Raw genomic sequence first — 22,554 nt, 5'->3', positions numbered from 1 at the left:
ATTTAACACGTGCGCACCTAGGCTGCGGGACCGAGTCTGTACACGGTGTGGAAAAAAAATAAACGCTCGAGCTTTTAATCAGGGAAATGACTCCTGTCCCACTTTCCTCAAATCGGCGAGTGTCAGCGCTGAACTTTAATTTCATACTTCTGTTACTTTGCACTTCCATACTGCTTGGGGTTTTTAACGGAAATACATTGCTATCGGACAGGACATTTTACTCGATGTAAGCGAAAAATCCGATATACAAAAACTATGGTATTTATTACATGGTAAACAAAGCTTTGGGACTTTTTTTTTTTTTGTCCAGTGACTGTGAATAGCCATTTTATACCATTTTATAAAATTATGATGATGAAGTCACTTCCATCCCACATGGCTGACTTTATTTTGTAATTTGTTGCCCTCTTTCTGAGCAATTTATAGATTTAAAAACAGTTTTGTGACTGGATGATCAAATCAGCAGTTATGTGTGGACATTCGGCTGCTGTCGTACTGCGATCAGTTTGTATTACCGTGGTTAATATTCCATAGATTTTTTCTTTTTTCTTTTTTCTTTTTTTTTTTTTTGTATTCTGGTGTGACTCTGGAAATGTGCTCAGACAAGTTGTTGTGCCGGGGCCCACTGGGTTACTGCAACTTCTCACTTTACACTAATGAAGTGTAACATGGCATCCATGTGTAGATGTCCTTGTTTTGTGATGTCAGTTATCCATTGGAAAGGTGAAGGGGTTTTTCCTCATTATCCACATACAGTATATTGAAAACGGCAATGGTACATTTGCATGTGCGCACGCACACACACACACACACACACACACACACATAGGTAATATTGGGGTTGGGGGACACATTTCTCACATAATGAGCATGCATGTTTACTCCTCAGTAGTACATTCTGTAGATCTTTATGCACTGTGTGTATGCAAATCGGATTTAAATATTTGCAGGGTGATTATTAAAAGAGCACCAGTTTCAGTGAGCTGCTTAAATGAAGAGCAGCGGTTAAACTACTCTGACTGCAGGTTATGCAAGTTGAGCAATACCTACAAGCATGGCATTCTGTTTTATGCAGTGTGCCTCATGCCATGTTTGTATTACAAATTCCAAGCATGGTTGGATCGTGGGTATCCCAAACATCCAAATTAATCAGTTATCTCTAAGATTTGACCCATGAATTCTTAGGATGATAAATATTTGGATATTGCTGTATTGACTTTTCTGTTGGTTTCATGTGCAGTTTGTCAGAATTTTGGATTTATTTTGATTTTTGTATCTGTCCAGTTCTGCCTATGATCGGGACAACAAGATACGTGTGGCCATAAAGAAGATCAGCCCTTTTGAGCACCAGACGTACTGCCAACGCACTTTGAGAGAGATCAAAATCCTTCTACGCTTCAAACATGAGAACATTATTGGAATCAATGACATTATCCGCACACCAACCATTGACCAGATGAAGGATGTGTATCCTTTTTCCTAACCAAGCTAAGGTTTCCTTTGGGCTGAACAATAAACTGCTTCTGCCTTGAAATTGTAATTTGAAAGAAGCATTTTTGCAAGATTTCAGTTTTAGCTAATTGGTGAAGTTTGGAGAGATCTTGATATACTGAAGGCTTTAGTATCGGACAAGATTCATCATCTTAAATGACCACTGATAAAAGTAATAGTCTGTAGCCATCTAATGGCTATGGGTTATTGAACTCCAAAGTGCACTAAATAGTAAATGTCATTAACAAATATTTTAATAATGATTTTACTCATACAGCACTTTCATGCAAGAGGTTTCAAAGTGCTCTCTATGATAAGACATCAGTACAGCAATAAAATGATAAAATTTCAACATTCATAATTCATTCATTAAGCGTCAGTTGTATTAATCTCTCTTCATATGGTAAATCAACCAACTCTGGGACAATTTTTCTAGCCCTCCTCTGAACTTTTTATAATACATTTTTGTCTCTCTGAAGATGAGGGACCAAACCTGGACACAGTACTCTGAGATCTGACATAACTTTTATAAGATCAACAAAAGATTATTTGGAAATATGAGTAAAAGTTCTCTTGATTGTGCCAAAAACTCTATTTGCTTTGACTGCTGCATTAGATACGTATATATTTGGAAAAAAAAAATGACGTCATTTACAAGTTCACCTAAATCTTTCTCCTCCTTTACAGTTTCAATTGTACTTCCATTCATTTTGTACCGGTAACATGGATTTTTACTACCCAGTGGTGGGCACAGCTAACCAAAAAGTTAGCTTCGATAACCATTAACCCACTAACTGAAAAGTTAACTTTTATAAAGCTAAATCGATAAATTCCTAAAAAATTTAGCGGAAGTTACAGATAAAAGCTAAACCGCTAACTTTCAGTGGCTTCAGTGCACGGCAGCTACTGATACGAATCGGCGCTTCTGTCTCCGATCGGCCTTCTCTCAGCAAAAGAGACCTGGTGATCAGAGAGAAAGGAGAGAGGGGAAAAAGATAATTTCTCTTCACACCATACAGACCTGCTGGTCATTTCACTGGAGTCTTGCACAGGCAGACAGTTTTGACATGGTTATAATTTTAAACAAAGTAATTGCGGACAAGTTATTGAAATTAACATCACATCTGCCGTTTTACAAAGTGAAAATATCAGCTATATGTTTTAGTTTTAAAGTAATGCACTGATTTTTAAGATTTTAGCATTTAGACACACATGCCACATTGGATTATGGGTACATTAGTTTCCTGACATCAGTGATTGTTTTTTCTTTATTTGTAAAAAAAAAAAAAAAAACCAATTTGAAAACTTGAAATTCTGTTAAGTGATTCAGTACTTGTTGCGAATGTGTGGCATGAACATGTGCATAAACACCAAGTGCCACACATTCACTAAGTGTTGAATCACTTAACAGAATTTTCAGTTTTCAAATTCCCTTTTTTTTTTTTGCAAATGAAAAAAATTACATGTTTATGAATACAGATTTATTTGTAAAACCCACCACACGTTTCAGTAACTGTGTGTTATACCTACCAGCCAACCACAAAAATATTGCTAGGAATAACAACATAGTTGAAAAGTTCTGGAGCACCATTATCAAATACACAGTGTACACAATCATTGAAATATACCAACTCCTTCATTAACGCAATCATGATTCAGTTAAGGTCCAAATACAAACATATCAGATATATCAACAAATGCGTCGAAGCTAAGGTAAAAACCACAATTTTTTAAAATTTTTCATCAACAGAAAATGTTTTAAGATGTGCCTTTAAAATAATCAGCTGAAGTGAACTTTCTAATATCAAATCGCAAACTGTTCCACATAACTGAAGCATGATATGCAAAGCCTCTGTAGCCAAGTGACTTCTTCTTAACCTTTGGTGCACAGTGCAGGCATCCATTCTCACACTGTAGGACACAAGAAGGCACATAAGGCTTAACAAGTTCTGCAAGTGCCATGGAACACTTTTTATTTTATCTCAGTGACTTTGTCAGCCAATTAAAGGGTGGGTTGTACTGTATGCTGATTGGTAATTCTTTGCTCTTGATTGCAGAGGGTCACCCCTTTGAGTCTGGTCTCCTTGAGGTCCATCCATCCATCCATTTTCTTCCGCTTTATCCGGAGTCGGGTCGCGGGCAGCAGCTCAAGCAAAGCCGCCCAGACCTCCCGATCCACACACACCTCCCCCAGCTCCTCCGGGGGAACCCCAAGGTGTTCCCAAGGCAGCCGAGAGATGTAGTCCCTCCAGCGTGTCCTGGGTCTTCCCCGGGGCCTCCTCCCAGTGGGACGTGCCCGGAACATCTCTCCAGCGAGGCGTCCAGGGGGCATCCGGAAAAGATGCCCGAGCCACCTCTACTGACTCCTTTCGACATGGAGGAGCAGCAGCTCGACTCCGAGCTCCTCCCGAGTGACCGAGCTCCTCACCCTATCTCTAAGGGAGCGCCCAGCCACCCTGCGGAGGAAACTCATCTCGGCCGCTTGTACTCACGATCTCGTTCTTTCGGTCATAAGCCAAATCTCATGACCATAGGTGAGGATTGGCCCTCTGCAGGTGGTGAACCCACAGAAGGGTGGGCCCACGTCACTCTTTCGGGCTGAGCCCGGCCGGGCCCCATGGGCTAAGGCCCGACCACCAGGCGCTCGCGTGCGAGCCCCAACCCCAGGCCTGGCTCCAGGGTGGGACCCCGGCTCCGCCATACCGGGCGACGTCTCGGTCCTTGATCTTTTACTGGTCATGGAGGGTCTCCTTGAGGTTTCTTCCTCAAATGGAGTTTTTCCTTATCACTGTCGCCTCTGTGCTTGCTCTGGCTGTTAGTAAGGTTAGATCTTACTTGTGTGAAGCACCTTGAGGCAACTTTGTTGTGATTTGGCACTATATGAATGATTGAAATTGAAAATTGCTTTTCCTGGAGATCATCCCTGTTGCTAGCTAGCTAGCTAGTAACACAGCTATCTATACTACAGGCTACCACAAAACTCTCCTGTTTTAAAGATGCATAATACTGTGCTGCCATCAGCTGAACTATTATGCAGAAAAAAAACAGTAGGTGCTATTTCGACTGGAGTCATGCTCAAAACAAATAAGCAAAATGGTTCAAAAAGAAGCACAAATTAGTGTCAGAACACTACTTGGCAAGATCTGCCTGGTTCATAACTGTGGCACAGTGCCAACTGCTCGTGTGCTACAAGCAGTTACTCAAATTTTGTGTTACAATTTAGGTTTGTGGCAGACAGGGGATGTCAGATGTGCCACAACCTAGAGGTCATCGGGAGCCAGACAAGTACCAGAACCAGTGGGAGGGATGTAGATTCAGTGAGAGAGCCATCTGATTAGAGAGAATAAGAAACAGCTCTGGAATGACTGATTTGTCTGTCTCATGAGTAAACCTTGACCCATTCATAGTCTGTCTGTAGCTAACTGTGTACCATGCCAGTGACCCAATTCATCAACTGGCTTTTAATAAATTTTATGAAAGCGAACTGTAATAACGTGTCAGTGTTAGTTTATTCATAATATTGCTCTATGTTATTTCATAATATTGAATTATTTTAGAGCATTTCTCTTTCCATAATGAGTTGGCTATACTTAAAAAAAAAAAAAAAAAAAAAAAAAAAAAAAAAAGTTGTCTAGCTGGTACGTCCTCTATATGCTGAGGTGTGGTTGGTTATAAGAGAAGGTTTCTTTGAGAATGACCCACCAGTTTATATGTTTATTGTCATTGCATTTCTGCAATGAAATTCTGGTGGCGCTTTCCAAACAGCTATACACAAAAACAACACAACAGCAGCTTAAAAAACAAAAAAAAACAGTGACAGCTGAACAGGATGGCAAGACCTTCTTAATACAAAAAAGGTGCTTAATAAATTATTAAGGTGCTTAATGCTTAGTGAGGGAGGATAGTTTTCTATGTTAACAGACTGTATTATTTATTGCACATGTTGATATCAGTTACTGAATGTCTGTGTTTGTGGATGGGTGACGGGGTGGGTTGAAGGAAGCTACAGCTCTGGGGAAAAGACTGTTCCTTAGCCTATTAGCCTGTGTCCTTATAGTACGGCCCCCTCTTCCCCAACAGCAGAGGAGCAAAGAGGGAATGTACCGAAGTCTATGATGACCTCCTTGGTTTTGGTGGTATTGAGGACCAGGTCCTTGTCTGCACACCACTCTGTCAGGTGTTTGTTCTCCTCCCTTTACCAGGTCTCGTTATTTCCCTGATCAGGCGTACCACTGTCGTGTCATCTGCAAACCTTATGAGGGAGTTGGAGGAGTGAGTGGGTGACACAGTCCTGGGTGAAGAGTGAAAAGTGCTGGACTGAGCACACACCCCTGCAGTGTGCCTGTGTTCATGGTTATGGTGCCAGATGTCAGATTCCCCATCCTGACATTCTGAGGTCTGTTGGTCAGGAAATCCTTATATTTGAAGAGGAAAACACTGCGACACACCATTCATTCATTTTTCTGAACCTTCTTACTCCTGTTAATGGTTATGGGGTCTCTCCCAGCACCCACTGAGTGAAAGGTACTAAATGGACTGCATTTATATAGCGCTTTTCAGTCTATATCAGAAGCTCAAAGCACTCTACAATGACGCCTCGCATTTGGCCATTCACACAGACACACTGGCACACCGATGTCAGGGTGCTGCCATGCAAGACACTCACTACATACCGGGAGCAATTTGGGGATTAAGGACCTTGCCCAAGGGTCCATATTGATTGTGCAGCCAGACTGGGGTTTGAACAGAGGATTGTGTGGTCTGAAGCCCACTGCTTAACCACTAGACCATCACCTCCCCAAGCCATCAGATCCTCAGAGTATAGGCAGGCTGTACTCTGGACAGGCTGTCAGTCTATCGCATAGCCAGCAAATAGACAACCCAATCACACTCACTTACACCTACAGTAAGTTTCAGAGTTTCCAGTTCAACTAACCTGCATACCTTTGGAAGTGGGAGGACGCTGGAGCAACCAAAAATTCCATTTGATTATGTAAGCCCAAATCATAGCATGTTACTTCAAATTGCTATACATGAGTAAGTTCTGGACCTGACCTATGCCATGAGCAAGCACATTGGCAAGAACAATAAGGAAAAACATTTTCAGTATATTTTGATTATAGGAAGAAACGTCAAACAAACCAGAGTCAGTGGGTTGACCATCTGCCGGACACCATTCTAACAAGACAAAACAAAAGCACAACACAAGGTTGACAGAACATGCAATAACCAAAATGTTGGAGATGTATATTTTGCTGTGACAGGTAGCTGCCTCAGTGTGTAGTTGTACACTTTAGGTAACAGTTATTTGAGGTTATTAATAATATACAACATTATGATTACAATTAGTGGGATAGGGGTTGGGATCCTAGTATGTGGACCTGGGTTCCATTCCCGGTCATGCTACTTTTGTGTTCCTAGACAAGACACTTCATCTACATTGTCTCAGTCCACCCAGCTGTACATGGGTACCACCAGTCTTCCTTTGGGGCGTAACCTGTGATGGACTGTCATTCACCCAGGAGGAGTCATAGACTGTCATCTGTTTCTCACTGTGGAGTCCAAAGATAAGCACCAGCACCAATGTGCCTCAGGACCTAATATAAAAAATGGTATAATTGGATATTTTACAATAATTTTGATCACCCCTGTTCTGACTGTTTTAAGGTAAATGTGGTAGTTCATTTTACTGCAGTTATATTAAGTCATAAGGAGACATTGGTGTTGAAAACTGATGGTGTATCAAAGTCAGTTTGTGCTTTAAATATTAATGAACTTAAAAATGTCAAATAAAGTTTGAAGGAAAGCTGAGGTTGCTGGGGCCCATTAGTCGTTGTAAAATCTTAAGAGATGTTTGTTACATAATTAACACTTTCTGTGTATTTAGTGTAAGCTGCTAGTTGTCATTGTAAGCTGGTCAGTTGGGCTCTTACTCACTTTGATGTAGTGAATGTATTTCTAGCCTATATTTTCTGATGGAATAGCTGTGAGCGAAGCGAGCAGCCACTCTGCTTGCTGCTTTCTGTTTGCCAGACAAGATAATCCTGCACAGAAACAAAAAAGACAGACACTTACGGATAAAATATCTCGTGCTAACCAGAAGTGAGCTCTTCCTTCACAAGGAGCTTTCAGGAAGATGTGATCGCTCTAGGTTGGTAAGGGTTAGCCCTTGTGTCAAGCTGCCTTGAGGCAGCTTTGTGATTTGGCGCTATATAAAATGAAATAAATTAAAATTGAGTAAGTTGTAGCTATATAGCAAGAGCTCTTTAAAACACTCACATCTAAAGACCAGTGATATTCATGGAGTTGTTGCCCAGTCAGGTCCTGTTTTGTACGGAAGATGGAAAGACAGAAATGTTTTTTGTTGTTGTTTTAATGATTACACAAACGTACAGAGGAATGGTTTGAGAAGCAGTGAAATTCTTTAACCCAGAACTGTACAGTTACATTGTACAGGATCTCATGGAGACAGACCTGTACAAGCTTCTGAAGACTCAACACCTGAGCAACGACCACATCTGCTACTTCTCTATCAGATCCTACGAGGGCTCAAGTATATCCACTCTGCCAATGTCCTGCATCGTGACCTGAAGCCTTCCAACCTTCTGCTCAACACCACCTGTGATCTCAAGGTAGTAGCTTATGCATTTTTCTGAAGTGTTAATTACTTTAAGATTGAAATATTGATGTTCAGTGATGGATACAGGTGTCAGTGCTGTTTTTCATGTGACCATCCACCTTTATTGAATGTCACAGAGATAGTCATTTTTCTAAAATTTTATATATATATACGCGCGCACACACCACTCACTCGTCTTCAACTGCTTACTCCAATTAAGGGTTAAGGGGGGGGCGCTGGAGCCTATCATAGCAGTCATGGAGCGTGAGGCGGGGTACACCCTGGACAGGACACCAGTGTGTCGCAGGGCCACATATAGACAAACGCATTCACACCCACATGCACACTTACATACAATTTTAAAGTTCCAATTCATCTAACCTGCAAGTCTTTGGATGTGGGTGGAAGCCGGAGCACACGGAGGGAACCCACGCAAAACACAGTGAGACATGCAAACTCCACACAGAAAGGCCCCAAGTGGAATCAAATCCATGACCTTCCCACCACCGTCTTGCTCTGAGGCAACCATGCTGACGGCTAACCACTGTGCTGCCCTCAGCAGTATTTCAGCTCAGTTTATTGGTATAGCTCCAAATCACAAGAGTCGCCCCATGGCGCTTCACAAGGTTAAGGTCTAATCTTACCAACCTCCCTGAGCAAACCATGCGATATATACTGTGCTGTGACTCGTCTTTCCTCAGATCTGTGATTTTGGTTTGGCTCGTGTGGCTGATCCCGACCACGATCACACTGGATTCCTGACGGAGTATGTAGCCACCCGTTGGTACAGAGCACCAGAGATCATGCTCAACTCCAAGGTATGTGTCCTCATGCACTGTAAATGTCTGGCTTGTTTCTTCTTTTGTCAGTGGTTTGGATGTTTTAGGCCAATTATACTGTGCAACAAAAATAGTCACTGTTCATATTTTCAATGAGAAACTTGGTGTTTGTGAAGCAAAATGTACCAGTACTGTTTGTACTACACACTTAGTGTTATAGTTTAAAACTTGAGTCAAGAAATTAATTTTCAATCCTCATTATATGTAATCTTAGTTTAACTTAGCTTTCTGTATCCTTCCAAACAATCTGAATTGTGAAATTACAAGTCAAGAGGGTTGGGTATTTGATTCCTCATCTTGGGTAAAGTGTGCTTATGGTAGAGTTGGCAGGATGGGAAGACTCAAACATTTGATATGTACTTACAGAATAATCATCATTTTACCTCATTCTCAGGGCTACACCAAGTCCATAGACATCTGGTCAGTGGGGTGCATCTTGGCAGAGATGTTGTCCACCGGCCAATTTTTCCTGGGAAGCATTACTTGGATCAGCTTAACCACATTCTGGGTAAGACTTTTTTATCCTGCGCTGGCCGAAGGTCTGCGGGGGATTATGTTATTATCTTCCCGCTTTTTACATTGACAGTCATAAGGTGAAGTACAAAGTGGTATCATTTTCATTAAAGTAATGCAATTATCATTCAGATATTTTCCAAACACTGTCCAGAAGCAGGCTGTACTTGCAATTTTAGGGATTTGGGATATCTCCTTTCTGCGCTTGTTTTGCATGTGAGTTTTAAATGTAAAAATAGCAATGTATCATGTCGATGCTCAAGTTACAGCAGCCACTAGTTTGTTTTGCCGTAGGCACAGGTGACCTCGTGCTCAGGTTACAGCAGCCACTAGTTTCTCTTGCCATAGGCACAGGTGAGCAGACCTATTGTGTACATGTAGCAACTTGATACGCTGATCTTGAGAATCAGTGGCTGCTGCAGATGATCAGGGAGAGATCCAGTTGCCTGTCCACGCTCTTTGCTGGACAGTAAGTAACTATGCACTGCTGTATACCTGCTGTGTATTTTTCTTTTTTTTTTTCTCTTTTTTTTTATGGATTTCGTGATTTTTATAAATGGCTATAGCCCACACCCAAATTTTGATTTCTTGGCACAGCATCACCCACGATTCAACCAAGTAAGTGATAAATTCATGAATCGTCAGTAGCGACAACATCTTGGTGCCAGTAGATAGACGGTTGATAAAGTACATTTATCAGCTTGTACTTCTGTGTCTGAGGTGAGGTGGGCTTCATAGATAATTGGCAAAGCTTCTGGGGAAAACCTGGTCTTGTTAGGAGAGACGGCATCCATCCCACTTTGGATGGAGCAGCTCTCATTTCTAGAAATCTGGCCAATTTTCTTAAATCCTCCAAACTGTGACTATCCAGGGTTGGGACCAGGAAGCAGAGTTGTAGTCTTACACACCTCTCTGCAGCTTCTCTCCCCCTGCCATCCCCTCATTACCCCATCCCCGTAGAAATGGTGCCTGCTCCCCAGACCACCAATAACCAGCAAAAATCTATTTAAGCATAAAAATTCAAAAAGAAAAAATAATATAGCACCTTCAACTGCACCACAGACTAAAACAGTTAAATGTGGTCTGTTAAACATTAGGTCTCTCTCTTCTAAGTCCCTGTTAGTAAATGATATAATAATTGATCAACATTGATTTATTCTGCCTTACAGAAACCTGGTTACAGCAGGATGAATATGTTAGTTTAAATGAGTCAACACCCCCGAGTCACACTAACTGCCAGAATGCTCATAGCACGGGCCGAGGCGGAGGATTAGCAGCAATCTTCCATTCCAGCTTATTAATTAATCCAAAACCCAGACAGAGCTTTAATTCATTTGAAAGCTTGACTCTTAGTCTTGTCCATCCAAATTGGAAGTCCCAAAAACCAGTTTTATTTATTATCTATCATCCACCTGGTCGTTACTGTGAGTTTCTCTGTGAATTTTCAGACCTTTTGTCTGACTTAGTGCTTAGCTCAGATAAGATAATTATAGTGGGCGATTTTAACATCCACACAGATGCTGAGAATGACAGCCTCAACACTGCATTTAATCTATTATTAGACTCAATTGGCTTTGCTCAAAATGTAAATGAGTCCACCCACCACTTTAATCATATCTTAGATCTTGTTCTGACTTATGGTATGGAAATTGAAGACTTAACAGTATTCCCTGAAAACTCCCTTCTGTCTGATCATTTCTTAATAACATTTACATTTACTCTGATGGACTACCCAGCAGTGGGAATAAGTTTCATTACACTAGAAGTCTTTCAGAAAGCGCTGTAACTAGGTTTAAGGATATGATTCCTTCTTTATGTTCTCTAATGCCATATACCAACACAGTGCAGAGTAGCTACCTAAACTCTGTAAGTGAGATAGAGTATCTCGTCAGTAGTTTTACATCCTCATTGAAGACAACTTTGGATGCTGTAGCTCCTCTGAAAAAGAGAGCTTTAAATCAGAAGTGCCTGACTCCGTGGTATAACTCTCAAACTCGCAGCTTAAAGCAGATAACCCGTAAGTTGGAGAGGAAATGGCGTCTCACTAATTTAGAAGATCTTCACTTAACCTGAAAAAGAGTCTGTTGCTCTATAAAAAAGCCCTCCGTAAAGGTAGGACATCTTACTACTCATCACTAATTTAAGAAAATAAGAACAATCCAGGTTTCTTTTCAGCACTGTAGCCAGGCTGACAAAGAGTCAGAGCTCTATTGAGCCGAGTATTCCTTTAACTTTAATAAAATTTTAACTATTAGAGAAAAAATTACTCATAACCATCCCAAAGACGTATCGTTATCTTTGGCTGCTTTCAGTGATGCCGGTATTTGGTTAGACTCTTTCTCTCAGATTGTTCTGTCTGAGTTATTTTCATTAGTTACTTCATCCAAACTATCAACATGTCTATTAGACCCCATTCCTACCACGCTGCTCAAGGAAGCCCTAAAATTATTTAATGCTTCGATCTTAAATATGATCAATCTATCTTTATTAGTTGGCTATGTACCACAGGCTTTTAAGGTGGCAGTAATTAAACCATTACTTAAAAAGCCATCACTTGACCCAGCTATCTTAGCTAATTATAGGCCAATCTCCAACCTTCCTTTTCTCTCAAAAATTCTTGAAAGGGTAGTTGTAAAACAGCTAACTGATCATCTGCAGAGGAATGGTCTATTTGAAGAGTTTCAGTCAGGTTTTAGAATTCATCATAGTACAGAAACAGCATTAGTGAAGGTTACAAATGATCTTCTTATGGCCTCGGACAGTGGACTCGTCTCTGTGCTTGTTCTGTTAGACCTCAGTGCTGCTTTTGATACTGTTGACCATAAAATTTTATTACAGAGATTAGAGCATGCCATAGGTATTAAAGGCACTGCGCTGCGGTGGTTTGAATCATATTTATCTAATAGATTACAATTTGTTCATGTAAATGGGGAATATTCTTCACAGACTAAGGTTAATTATGGAGTTCCACAAGGTTCTGTGCTAGGACCAATTTTATTCACTTTATACATGCTTCCCTTAGGCAGTATTATTAGACGGCATTGCTTAAATTTTCATTGTTACGCAGATGATACCCAGCTTTATCTATCCATGAAGCCAGAGGACACACACCAATTAGCTAAACTGCAGGATTGTCTTACAGACATAAAGACATGGATGACCTCTAATTTCCTGCTTTTAAACTCAGATAAAACTGAAGTTATTGTACTTGGCCCCACAAATCTTAGAAACATGGTGTCTAACCAGATCCTTACTCTGGATGGCATTACCCTGACCTCTAGTAATACTGTGAGAAATCTTGGAGTCATTTTTGATCAGGATATGTCATTCAAAGCGCATATTAAACAAATATGTAGGACTGCGTTTTTTGCATTTACGCAATATCTCTAAAATTAGAAAGGTCTTGTCTCAGAGTGATGCAGAAAAACTAATTCATGCATTTATTTCTTCTAGGCTGGACTATTGTAATTCATTATTATCAGGTTGTCCTAAAAGTTCCCTGAAAAGCCTTCAGTTAATTCAAAATGCAGCAGCTAGAGTACTAACGGGGACTAGAAGGAGAGAGCATATCTCACCCATATTGGCCTCTCTTCATTGGCTTCCTGTTAATTCTAGAATAGAATTTAAAATTCTTCTTCTTACTTATAAGGTTTTGAATAATCAGGTCCCATCTTATCTTAGGGACCTCTTAGTACCATATCACCCCAATAGACCGCTTCACTCTCAGACTGCAGGCTTACTTGTAGTTCCTAGGGTTTGTAAGAGTAGAATGGAGGCAGAGCCTTCAGCTTTCAGGCTCCTCTCCTGTGGAAACCAGCTCCCAATTCAGATCAGGGAGACAGACACCCTCTCTACTTTTAAGATTAGGCTTAAAACTTTCCTTTTTGCTAAAGCTAATAGTTAGGGCTGGATCAGGTGACCCTGAACCATCCCTTAGTTATGCTGCTATAGACTTAGACTGCTTGGGGGTTCCCATGATGCACTGAGTGTTTCTTTCTCTTTTTGCTCTGTATGCACCACTCTGCATTTAATCATTAGTGATTTATCTCTGCTCCCCTCCACAGCATGTCTTTTTCCTGGTTCTCTCCCTCAGCCCCAACCAGTCCCAGCAGAAGACTGCCCCTCCCTGAGCCTGGTTCTGCTGGAGGTTTCTTCCTGTTAAAAGGGAGTTTTTCCTTCCCACTGTAGCCAAGTGCTTGCTCACAGGGGGTTGTTTTGACCGTTGGGGTTTTACATAATTATTGTATGGCCTTGCCTTACAATATAAAGCGCCTTGGGGCAACTGTTTGTTGTGATTTGGCGCTATATAAATAAAATTGATTGATTGATTGATTGATTTGTCTTGCAGGGAGATCACATATGGCCTGTCCCATCTGTCACTACTTTTGTGAATCCAAACTGTTGTAGAAACTTCTCGCGTAGCTAACATCTTCATTTTGAGCTGTTAATTGGGATCTACTTAAAGTAAGATCCAACTCCCTTTGCCATTATGTCTTTGTCCCACAGGGATCCTGGGTTCCCCCTCACAGGAAGACCTCAACTGTATCATCAATATCAAAGCCAGGAACTATCTTTGTCGCTGCCTTACCGCGGCAAGGTGCCGTGGAACCGCCTGTTTCCCAATGCTGATCCCAAAGGTCAGAGCGAGACTTTGAAGTTCATTCACAAACATGGTCCACACTCATTCTGAAGTCAGCAGAATTTAGGTTTCAAGCTACTTCAGGGCAACTACATATGTTCTTTTTTTTGTGTTGGGGGACTTGAACATCAATGGGGGAAAAGTCCAGTGATTTTGTTTTGTTTTTTTTTGTTTTTTGTCATGCATTTGGAGAAAGATGATATTCTCTTTGCAGATACATTGAATCTTGCATTTAACACAAACAATATATTGTACAAGTGACTTTGGTGCTGGTCAGCCTCACTTTTAACTTTCAAAAGAGACATTTTGGGGTCACTTGCTATAACGCTGCTGGTGCTAGCCATCATTGACCAGCAGCTGATTTATGCTGTTTTGGTAATTGTGAAATTCAAAAAATAAGAATTTGAGTCTGTGATTAAGGCCACCCCTGCCCATACTTCATGTAATGTGAAGTTGTGTCAGGAGGAGTATCCAGTATAAAACCTGTGCCAAATAAACATGCAGATCCACCTGTGGTGACCCTAAATGAAACAAGGGAGAAACCAAAGGGACTTCTTATTTTATAGCATTGTACAGCCTCATGATTCTTTCTTTTTAAAATAGCAGGGGTGAGATTTGATAGTAAATCCTGAATGTATGGTGGGTGGCTTTATGAAATTGACACATCTGGTCCCCAAGTCAGCACTTTGACACCACTATTCTGTTTTTTATGGTGTCTGCCAGTGATTGCAATGTTGTTGCTGTTATTTAATCATTGAAGACATTTTGACTGCACTTTGATTTTACAACATGTTGCTTTTTTATTCACTTTATACACTATTCACTTTCATTAAATCCATCATATTAAAAAGGTGTGTGCACCAGTTTTCTCTGAAAATGCTCCAAGCAGTTCATACCATATGTTGGTGCCCTCTCCTGGCAAGGAGTGTTAATTATTCTTTGATCAGACTTCAAATCAGCAAAATTATTATTATTTTTTTTTTTATCGAATCTGCATTTTGTAACGTGTGTGTGTGTGTGTGTCAGCTCTTGACCTGTTGGACAAGATGCTCACCTTTAACCCTCACAAGAGGATTGAAGTGGAGGAGGCCCTAGCACACCCATACCTGGAGCAATACTACGACCCGACAGATGAGGTCAGATTTCACCTCAAATGGCTTTAAAGTGGGATTAATAGTATAGTAATAATCCATTATAAATTGTAACCGTTTAAACAGTTGTGTATTAGATTTTCCTGTTTGTATAACTCACTGAGACTTCTGATGGAACATATGCACTGTTTAAGTCTGACAATAAATCATCTCTGTAGCCTGTTGCTGAGGCCCCATTCAAGTTTGACATGGAGCTGGATGACCTTCCCAAAGAGACACTGAAGGAGCTCATCTTTGAAGAAACTGCACGTTTCCAGACCACCTTTAGGTCCTAACGTTTGACACAGGTAGCTCCATATCCCTGTAGTTCAACCTAAAACTTATTCACTAATAAAATCCAACACTGAACAACAGCAGACGCTGATGACTAAGAAAAACATTTTTAAGGTAAATTGACCAGGGAGCTTATGCACTCACCTCTACTGCTTTAAATAAACTCTCAATGTCTGAAATGTACAGATTGGTGCACATATAGTTTAACATAGATGTAGTTTTTGCTAATTGGACATAACTGCAAACATGTAGTTTTAATGCCAACTGTCAGCTTTAATTTAAGAGTAATAACATTCATGTCAAGTGAACAGTGTCAGAATTACAGCATGTTATTGCTGGAGATTTCTTGATAATCCCCCCCCCCTTGGTACCAAGTCTAATGCCCTGACTTTAAGAATATTTATTTAAAATGTCATGTCACTCAACAGAAAACTCAAATATTAATTAACATCACATTACAACTGTTTAAAATAATATCTGACTATGTAACAGTTGCACTCAAATGTAGACCCTGTGTAGTTGCTGCATCCACTCAGTACTTAAATAGGTGTTACATTAGTGTTGGAATACAGAGCACAAGCACAAACCTATGTGTTACTCCTTTTGAGTTTTGCTCAACATCATTCTTGGGTTTTAACAGACATTTATTTTGGCCAACATGCCTTCACATGCCCCAGTATGCCTCCATAATGCCATCAGAACTAAGACAGAGAAACATAAAAACATAAATTAACTCACAAAAATACAGAGAACTTACACAAAATGAAATAGAAATTCACGTAAGCATATGAATAAAGCAGTACCACAGAAACCAACAAAAAAATTACCTCATTGGCTGCATTTACTCAAAATGAACAAAGGTGACTTCACACACAGCTTCCTGTCAACGCAAGAGGCTTCTTCTCTTGTCTTCTAATGTGCACCATTTAACTATATCCCCTGAATGTGCAGAACAAAACATAAGTTCTCCTTCTTCTTGAAGTGTTTTTATCCAAAATGAATGAACTATATTTACATGAATTTACTTGAAATGATTACTTATTTATTCTTCAATGTTTTAAATGAAACAATACTATGTATTTGTCTTTTTACAAGCGTGTTAAAATAATGAATTAAATATATGGCAGTTGCCTTTGACAGCAGCTACATTACCCCTCTTGAAATAACACTTAATAACACAGTTTTTGCAAACCTTGAAGGTCTCTCACCCCCCATTAATAATATTTGAGGCTCTTAGCCGCTGACTGATACTGCTACCTGTTGATGCATCAGGGCGACTTGCTCTGTAAAACACACCCCCTTTACGGGCAGCCGACCACAAGGCTCCACATGCAACTTGATAGAACTGTCAGTATTTTACAGGATTCCAACATGGACCCCCAAAAATGACTTGCATCTGTTAGAACCCCAAATTTCAGAGCTGACTATAAGAGATGAGAAAATGTTGTATTTATTTATTTATTTATTTTTGTCTTCAATATAGATGCTGCCCATCAGCCCGATTCTCCCTTACTGATTCCTGATAACATTTCTGTCTGACAAAATGGAAGAGTGGGCACGTTTTCACCATCAGTGCAGCTGTTTCACTTTTTTCACAATCAGGTGTCCATCTGTGTTGCTCTTTTTTTTTGTATGCCATTGTGTACTGACACGACATATGCCCAATGGTATATATATAAAAAAAAAAAAAAAAAAAGAAATTCTGTGATCACATAATTACATAAACCTATTGCAAGCATCCATATTTTTATATATAAAAAACACCAGTATGTATATTTTGTTGCTGTAAAATATCTTCAACCAGGGTATTTTGAACTTGAGGTAGTTATTGTTGCTAACATTCACATGCTCATCAATATTTCTTCAACTCCTGATTTATTTTCTGCCAGATTTAGTCTCTGAGCTAAAATATTAAGTTTTAAATAGTAATTAACACTTAAGTGTGATGATATACCAGCTTCATAAACTGACAATACATGCAGTGCATCCGGAAAGTATTCACAGTACTTTTTCCACATATTATGTTACAGCCTTATTCCAAAATAAAAGTAAATTCAATTTTTTTCCCACTTAAAATTCTACTCACTACACCCTGTAATGACAACATGAAAAAAGTTTTTTTTTTTTTTTTGCAAATTATTATTTATTGCTAATTTATTTATTATTAAAATAAAAATAAAACTAAGAAATTACTTTTTGGCCGTTTTTCAGAGAATATGAATGATAGTACAAAAGGTTTTTCCCTCTTGGTTAGTGGTTGGGTGAAGCCATTTATTGTCAAACAACTGTGTTTACGCTATTTAAATCATAATGACAACAGAAACTACCCAAATGACCCTGATCAGAAGTTTACATACCCCCCATGTTCATAATACCGTGTGTTGCCCCCTTTAACATCAGTGACAGCTTGGATTCTTTTGTGGTAGTTGTGGACAAGGCTCTCTGATGGTAAAGCTGCCGCTGAATATGTCTTTATTACTTTATTTACATCAATTACTAAGAAATACAAACAGTATGACAGTCTGTGGTAAATCTGCATGGAGTAGACAGTTCTCAAAAACTGAGTGACTGTGCAAGGAGAAGAAGAGTGAGGAAAGACACCCAGACAACCCTGAAGAAGTTACAGGCTTCTGTGACTGATTGAAGAATTGTGCACAGTGCATGTTTTGCATTTTGTATCACCAGTTATACAGCTTCATGATGAAGTGATACAGAGGAGGATTTTCTTAAAAAGAAGACTACAGATTGCCAAAAGGTACATCTGATTTGCAAGGCTAGATTTGATCTGTTTTGGTGAAAGAAAATCCTTCTCCACTATGAAGCTCTGAGTAGTTTTCAGATTTAACGAAACATGCCTGGAGCCACAGCTGGAGCATTGTGTGTCTGCATCTCATCAAATTTTCAAAGCTCTTTTGTAAAGCATTTCAGTTTTAGAATTGTCACACTGGTCAAAGACCAGCTGGTTACGCAGTAACCTACATGGTGCAAAAGCATCATAGCAGCCTGATCTGTCATTGACCTTCTATTTGGTTGAAGTTAAGGCCCAGTCACACAGCACTTAACGAAGGGTGACGAAGCCCTGACGAAACAAGAAATCTGGACTTTCTTTGACTGTCGTTGGCATCGTTTAACCTTCGTGCAGCTTCATTCCTGCAGCTGGCGCTACGTCAGGATTTTTAAACTGTTGAAAATTTTGAATGAAAGGCAACGAAAACCTCAATTCGTCTGTCTTGTTTTGCTGCCGTTCTTGATGTTTTTTAAACGTTTGTGTAGTTTTTGTAACGTTATTGTTTAATTTGACGTCATTGGAGCAGCTGAATGTTTTCACACAGTGCAGAAGCCGGTTTCTGAGCGCTGAGGCTGCTGCTGCTTCATGTAACGTCGGAAATTACAGGGCACACTCAGCCTGCTTGCTTGGATTTTTTTTATATATGTGGGGGGGGGCAGCTTCAATGGGCTCAGGCACCTTACATTGGCCAGAATTAATCTTTTGTGTGGATATAATTAATTATTTTGCCACAAGCAACTGTTGAATTTGAAACAACAAAAAAGTTGTGTAATTTCCGACAGTACTTGAATGCAGCAGCAGCAGCTGCTGTTGCGTGCGTTTATTAGTTTGTATTAAGTATAACAATGTGAGTGTAGGAATGACAGTCCAGTCCTTCTGTACATGTTGCAACAGGCAGATGAATCAAAATGATTATATAAAGAGCTGTTCTGGAAGGAAGAATTCATGTTGTGGATCAGTGATCAGCTGGTGGAATAATCGCACGAGTCAATGTGCGCGTTCACACGCACTGATTAATTTACTGCTCTGATATATTCAATCATCTTTACACTTATATTTATATTTATTCTCCCTTTTGACAGTTTTCTGTTATAAATAAATATATATGGCTTAGAACATAATACAGTGATACAGCAGTGACCACGGTGCACTTTTTGTTTTTTTTTTGTTTTTTTAATTGGACAAAGACGGAGCGCGCAGCGTGTCGACAGACGGTGAGGATTCTGATGATGATGGAGATGATCCCTCTTTTGATCTGGACGAGGAGCAGGTGGTCCACCTACGTGCGCACAGTTCTCCACAGCTTCTGTTTGCAGTTTCTCCAGGACTCAGGTGCTATGAGCTCCTTCCCACCACCGAGTCCTGGAACTCAGAGATCCAGAAACACACTGCTCCAGCTGTGGCTCCAGGAGTGTTTCAGTAAAGCGTCGAGATCGTGAGCTTCGGTTTTGTTAAGTTCCTCTTTCGTCCCTTTTGCGCTCTTGCTTTGCAGACTGTTCAGTGATAAAAGCTCTTTCGTCCACCTTTTCTCAACGAATTGTGACTTTTTTTACTTTTTCCCTTCGTTCAGGAATCGTGTGCCGTGTGACTGGGCCATTGACACATTATATTTGATTATTTTAGTTATCATTTTAACTTGATTTTTTTTGATGGAGAGTATCCAGCAACACTCCCAAATATTTGAATTCTTTGACTAACTGCAGATCATCATCTCCAGTGTACACATTGGAGCACTCAATATTGGAAGCCTTTTTGGAAAAATACATACAGACAGTTTTCTGTATGTTTAATTGCAGACATGATCCGTTAAGCCAATTTTGAATATGATTTAGGGCTGATGTAAGAATTCGGACTGCTGTCTCTTGGTACCCCTGATTGTGGAAAAGGTGTTTCCATCCTTGCTGGTTGCAGTCATCATGATGCCAGATGTGACATCATGACACACACCTTTGCAGCGCAGAAGCATCAGATTAACATGCCAGCAAATAATAAGAGAATATTGATGGATTGAAATGTTTGGAAACCGTTCTCAACTGGAACTTGTTCTCCATCCTCGTTCCTAATGAATATGGAGTCGTTTTTGCAGCGTTACACACATAAATTTTCCTGACTCCATTAATCATATGGAGTCTGCTAATCACAGGGAACAAAAGTTCAGCTTTAACCAAATAAATTCCAGTTGTTTTATGACAGGGAGGGTGAGCATTTTTGTTTTCAGTTTTTGTTTTGTTTTTTCCTTAAAATGACTAAATGATGTTTGACATCTTATCACACCTGCAGCATTTCTTTCTCCCGCCAGATGATTCTGTGGACTGGCTTCAGCGTTGCCACCGCTCCTCCCCACCTCCACACTGTTGCTGCGACTTTTGTTTTCATTGTTCCACTCCTGTTGTCCACATCTCCTGGATTCCTTAGGTCTCACTCGTCAAGTCCACTTTGCTCAGGAATGGCGTCAGGAATCAATCAGTCTCTCGCTCTCTCTCTTTCTCGCTCTCTCTCTCTCTCTCACCTTGAATTGAGGGGGAGGTGGGTGACATCACAGCTTACAGTTTGGGGTGATTTTAGCCAAGATGAACAAAATTATGTGTCTCTAAGGCTTTGGCTCTGGCTGCTCCTCTTCAGGACCTTTTTGTCTTGTCCGATAGTTTAGCTGTGGTGTTCATCGGCGCGGCTGTCGTCGTCGTAAACCTGCCGATGCTGCCCTGCCAGATTACGTCTGAGTGAGCAGGTTCTAAGAATTATTCATCAAAACGCTCTTTTGTATGTTCTACCCTTTGACATAATCATACAAGGGATATGTGATTTGTTTTTTTTTGTTTGTTTTTTTTTAATTCACTTTTTGTCTGGAAAAAGACAAATCCGAATTAATCAACTGATTTATGCAATGAAATCATGTAATCGGCTGCCAAGCTGTCACAGGGCGTGGTAACTATATTTTAATCATTAACGTACAGAAGTCCCAAATGCAAATGTATGCATATAAATATATAGAAATCATAGTCTTGAAATATTTTAATGGAAAGCATGATGACAGATGGGGACTTAATGAATTTATAGCCTTGTCCTTGTTGTAAACAATGACAAAAAAAAGTGTCTGTTCACGTCTCATTGGCTTCAGTGAGCGATCAGGTTCAAGCCATCAGGTGCATTTTAAGGTTTTCTACTAATTTTAACTCCAGTCATGAGAAAGTAAAAGTCCATTTAGGCCACAGAAGCACCCATCTGTGTGTACACAGTGTGATCGTTTCCATGTGGGGTGGTGGGCATGGGGAGACGGTTTGTCAGGAGGAAGTGTTGCCTTGCCTCCCAGGTCTCCTGGTCTTCTTTTCCTTCTCCCGTCTGTGTATCCCTCTATCGCCTTGTTAGAATAATACTGTGCCCTTTGCATGACTGTTATAAGCTCTGTATACAAAGACGATGTTAAGTGCCACGCAGCTGGGCGCATCCTTGGCGGGAGCCCGGCCTCTTTCTGTTCTACCTTTGTGGTATGATCACACTTCCCAATATCGCATGGTGCTTTTAGTTTGTTTGTTTTTGTTTGTTTTTTGCATCCATTTCTTTACTTTAGCATTCTGCATTTAGTTGTTTCTTGTCATCTGTTGCTCTTACATTTCTGCCATGCTGCTTTGGATTTTAACCTACTCATTTTTTCTTGTTTGTTTGTTGTTTTTTTTTGGCCATTTTACATCTGCATGCTAAAAAATCTGGATGTGGCTGCAGTAGGAGAATAACCATAGATCTGTGTTTAGACCAGTCAAAAAAAGTCTCCCTGGACCAGAGAGATGAGATCCAGGCATGATAATCCATAAAGAGGGAAAAACAAAACCTCACAGGTCGCCTTTCAGATCATTTAGCTCTCTATAAGGTTGCTTTAAATTGCACATTTTGATGCTGATAACAGCTGACGGCGTTGGTACCAGCAGGCAACTGCCATGGAACTCAAAGTGAATGCAGCAGAAAACCATGTTTTCATGCGTCGGTGACTGCTGATCGAAGACTGTTAAAGATTTTATTGTAGATGTAAGAAATCAACTTCAGATATTATTTGTGTTTTGTTTTTTTCACTGCGGGGGGTGGGGGGAGTGCTGAAGCTCCATGTGTAACAGCTTTTTAGCAAATCCGAAGATTATTGCTCCAGTTGGTTTACAAATGGACCTTACTTTGACTTTTGTGGTATACTTTACCTTTAGTTAGGCTGCAGGTTTCTGCTAATAATCAAGTGTTTGTCATCTTGAAATGGA

The 22,554-nt window shown here is 40.2% G+C and overlaps 1 protein-coding gene across 1 annotated transcript; it reads left to right on the top strand.

The window, feature by feature from the left end:
• Window positions 1-1,267: 1,267 nt before the first annotated feature.
• On the top strand, window positions 1,268-21,598 carry LOC117510886 (mitogen-activated protein kinase 1-like; the record flags this gene model as incomplete). Its single annotated transcript, XM_034170782.1, is given in 11 exon segments — window positions 1,268-1,467; window positions 7,935-8,017; window positions 8,020-8,123; window positions 8,812-8,928; window positions 9,344-9,401; window positions 9,404-9,457; window positions 13,969-14,031; window positions 14,034-14,099; window positions 15,128-15,237; window positions 15,411-15,539; window positions 20,613-21,598. Coding segments are annotated over 10 exon segments (972 nt in total), but the record flags the coding sequence as incomplete, so codon positions are not given.
• Between the last annotated feature and the right edge of the window lie 956 nt (window positions 21,599-22,554).

This window comes from Thalassophryne amazonica, chromosome 5 (genome assembly GCF_902500255.1).
Source record: "Thalassophryne amazonica chromosome 5, fThaAma1.1, whole genome shotgun sequence".
NCBI lineage: Eukaryota > Metazoa > Chordata > Actinopteri > Batrachoidiformes > Batrachoididae > Thalassophryne > Thalassophryne amazonica.
The sequence above is the reverse complement of the archived record's forward strand: the minus strand, read 5'-3'. Positions and strand labels throughout refer to the sequence as shown.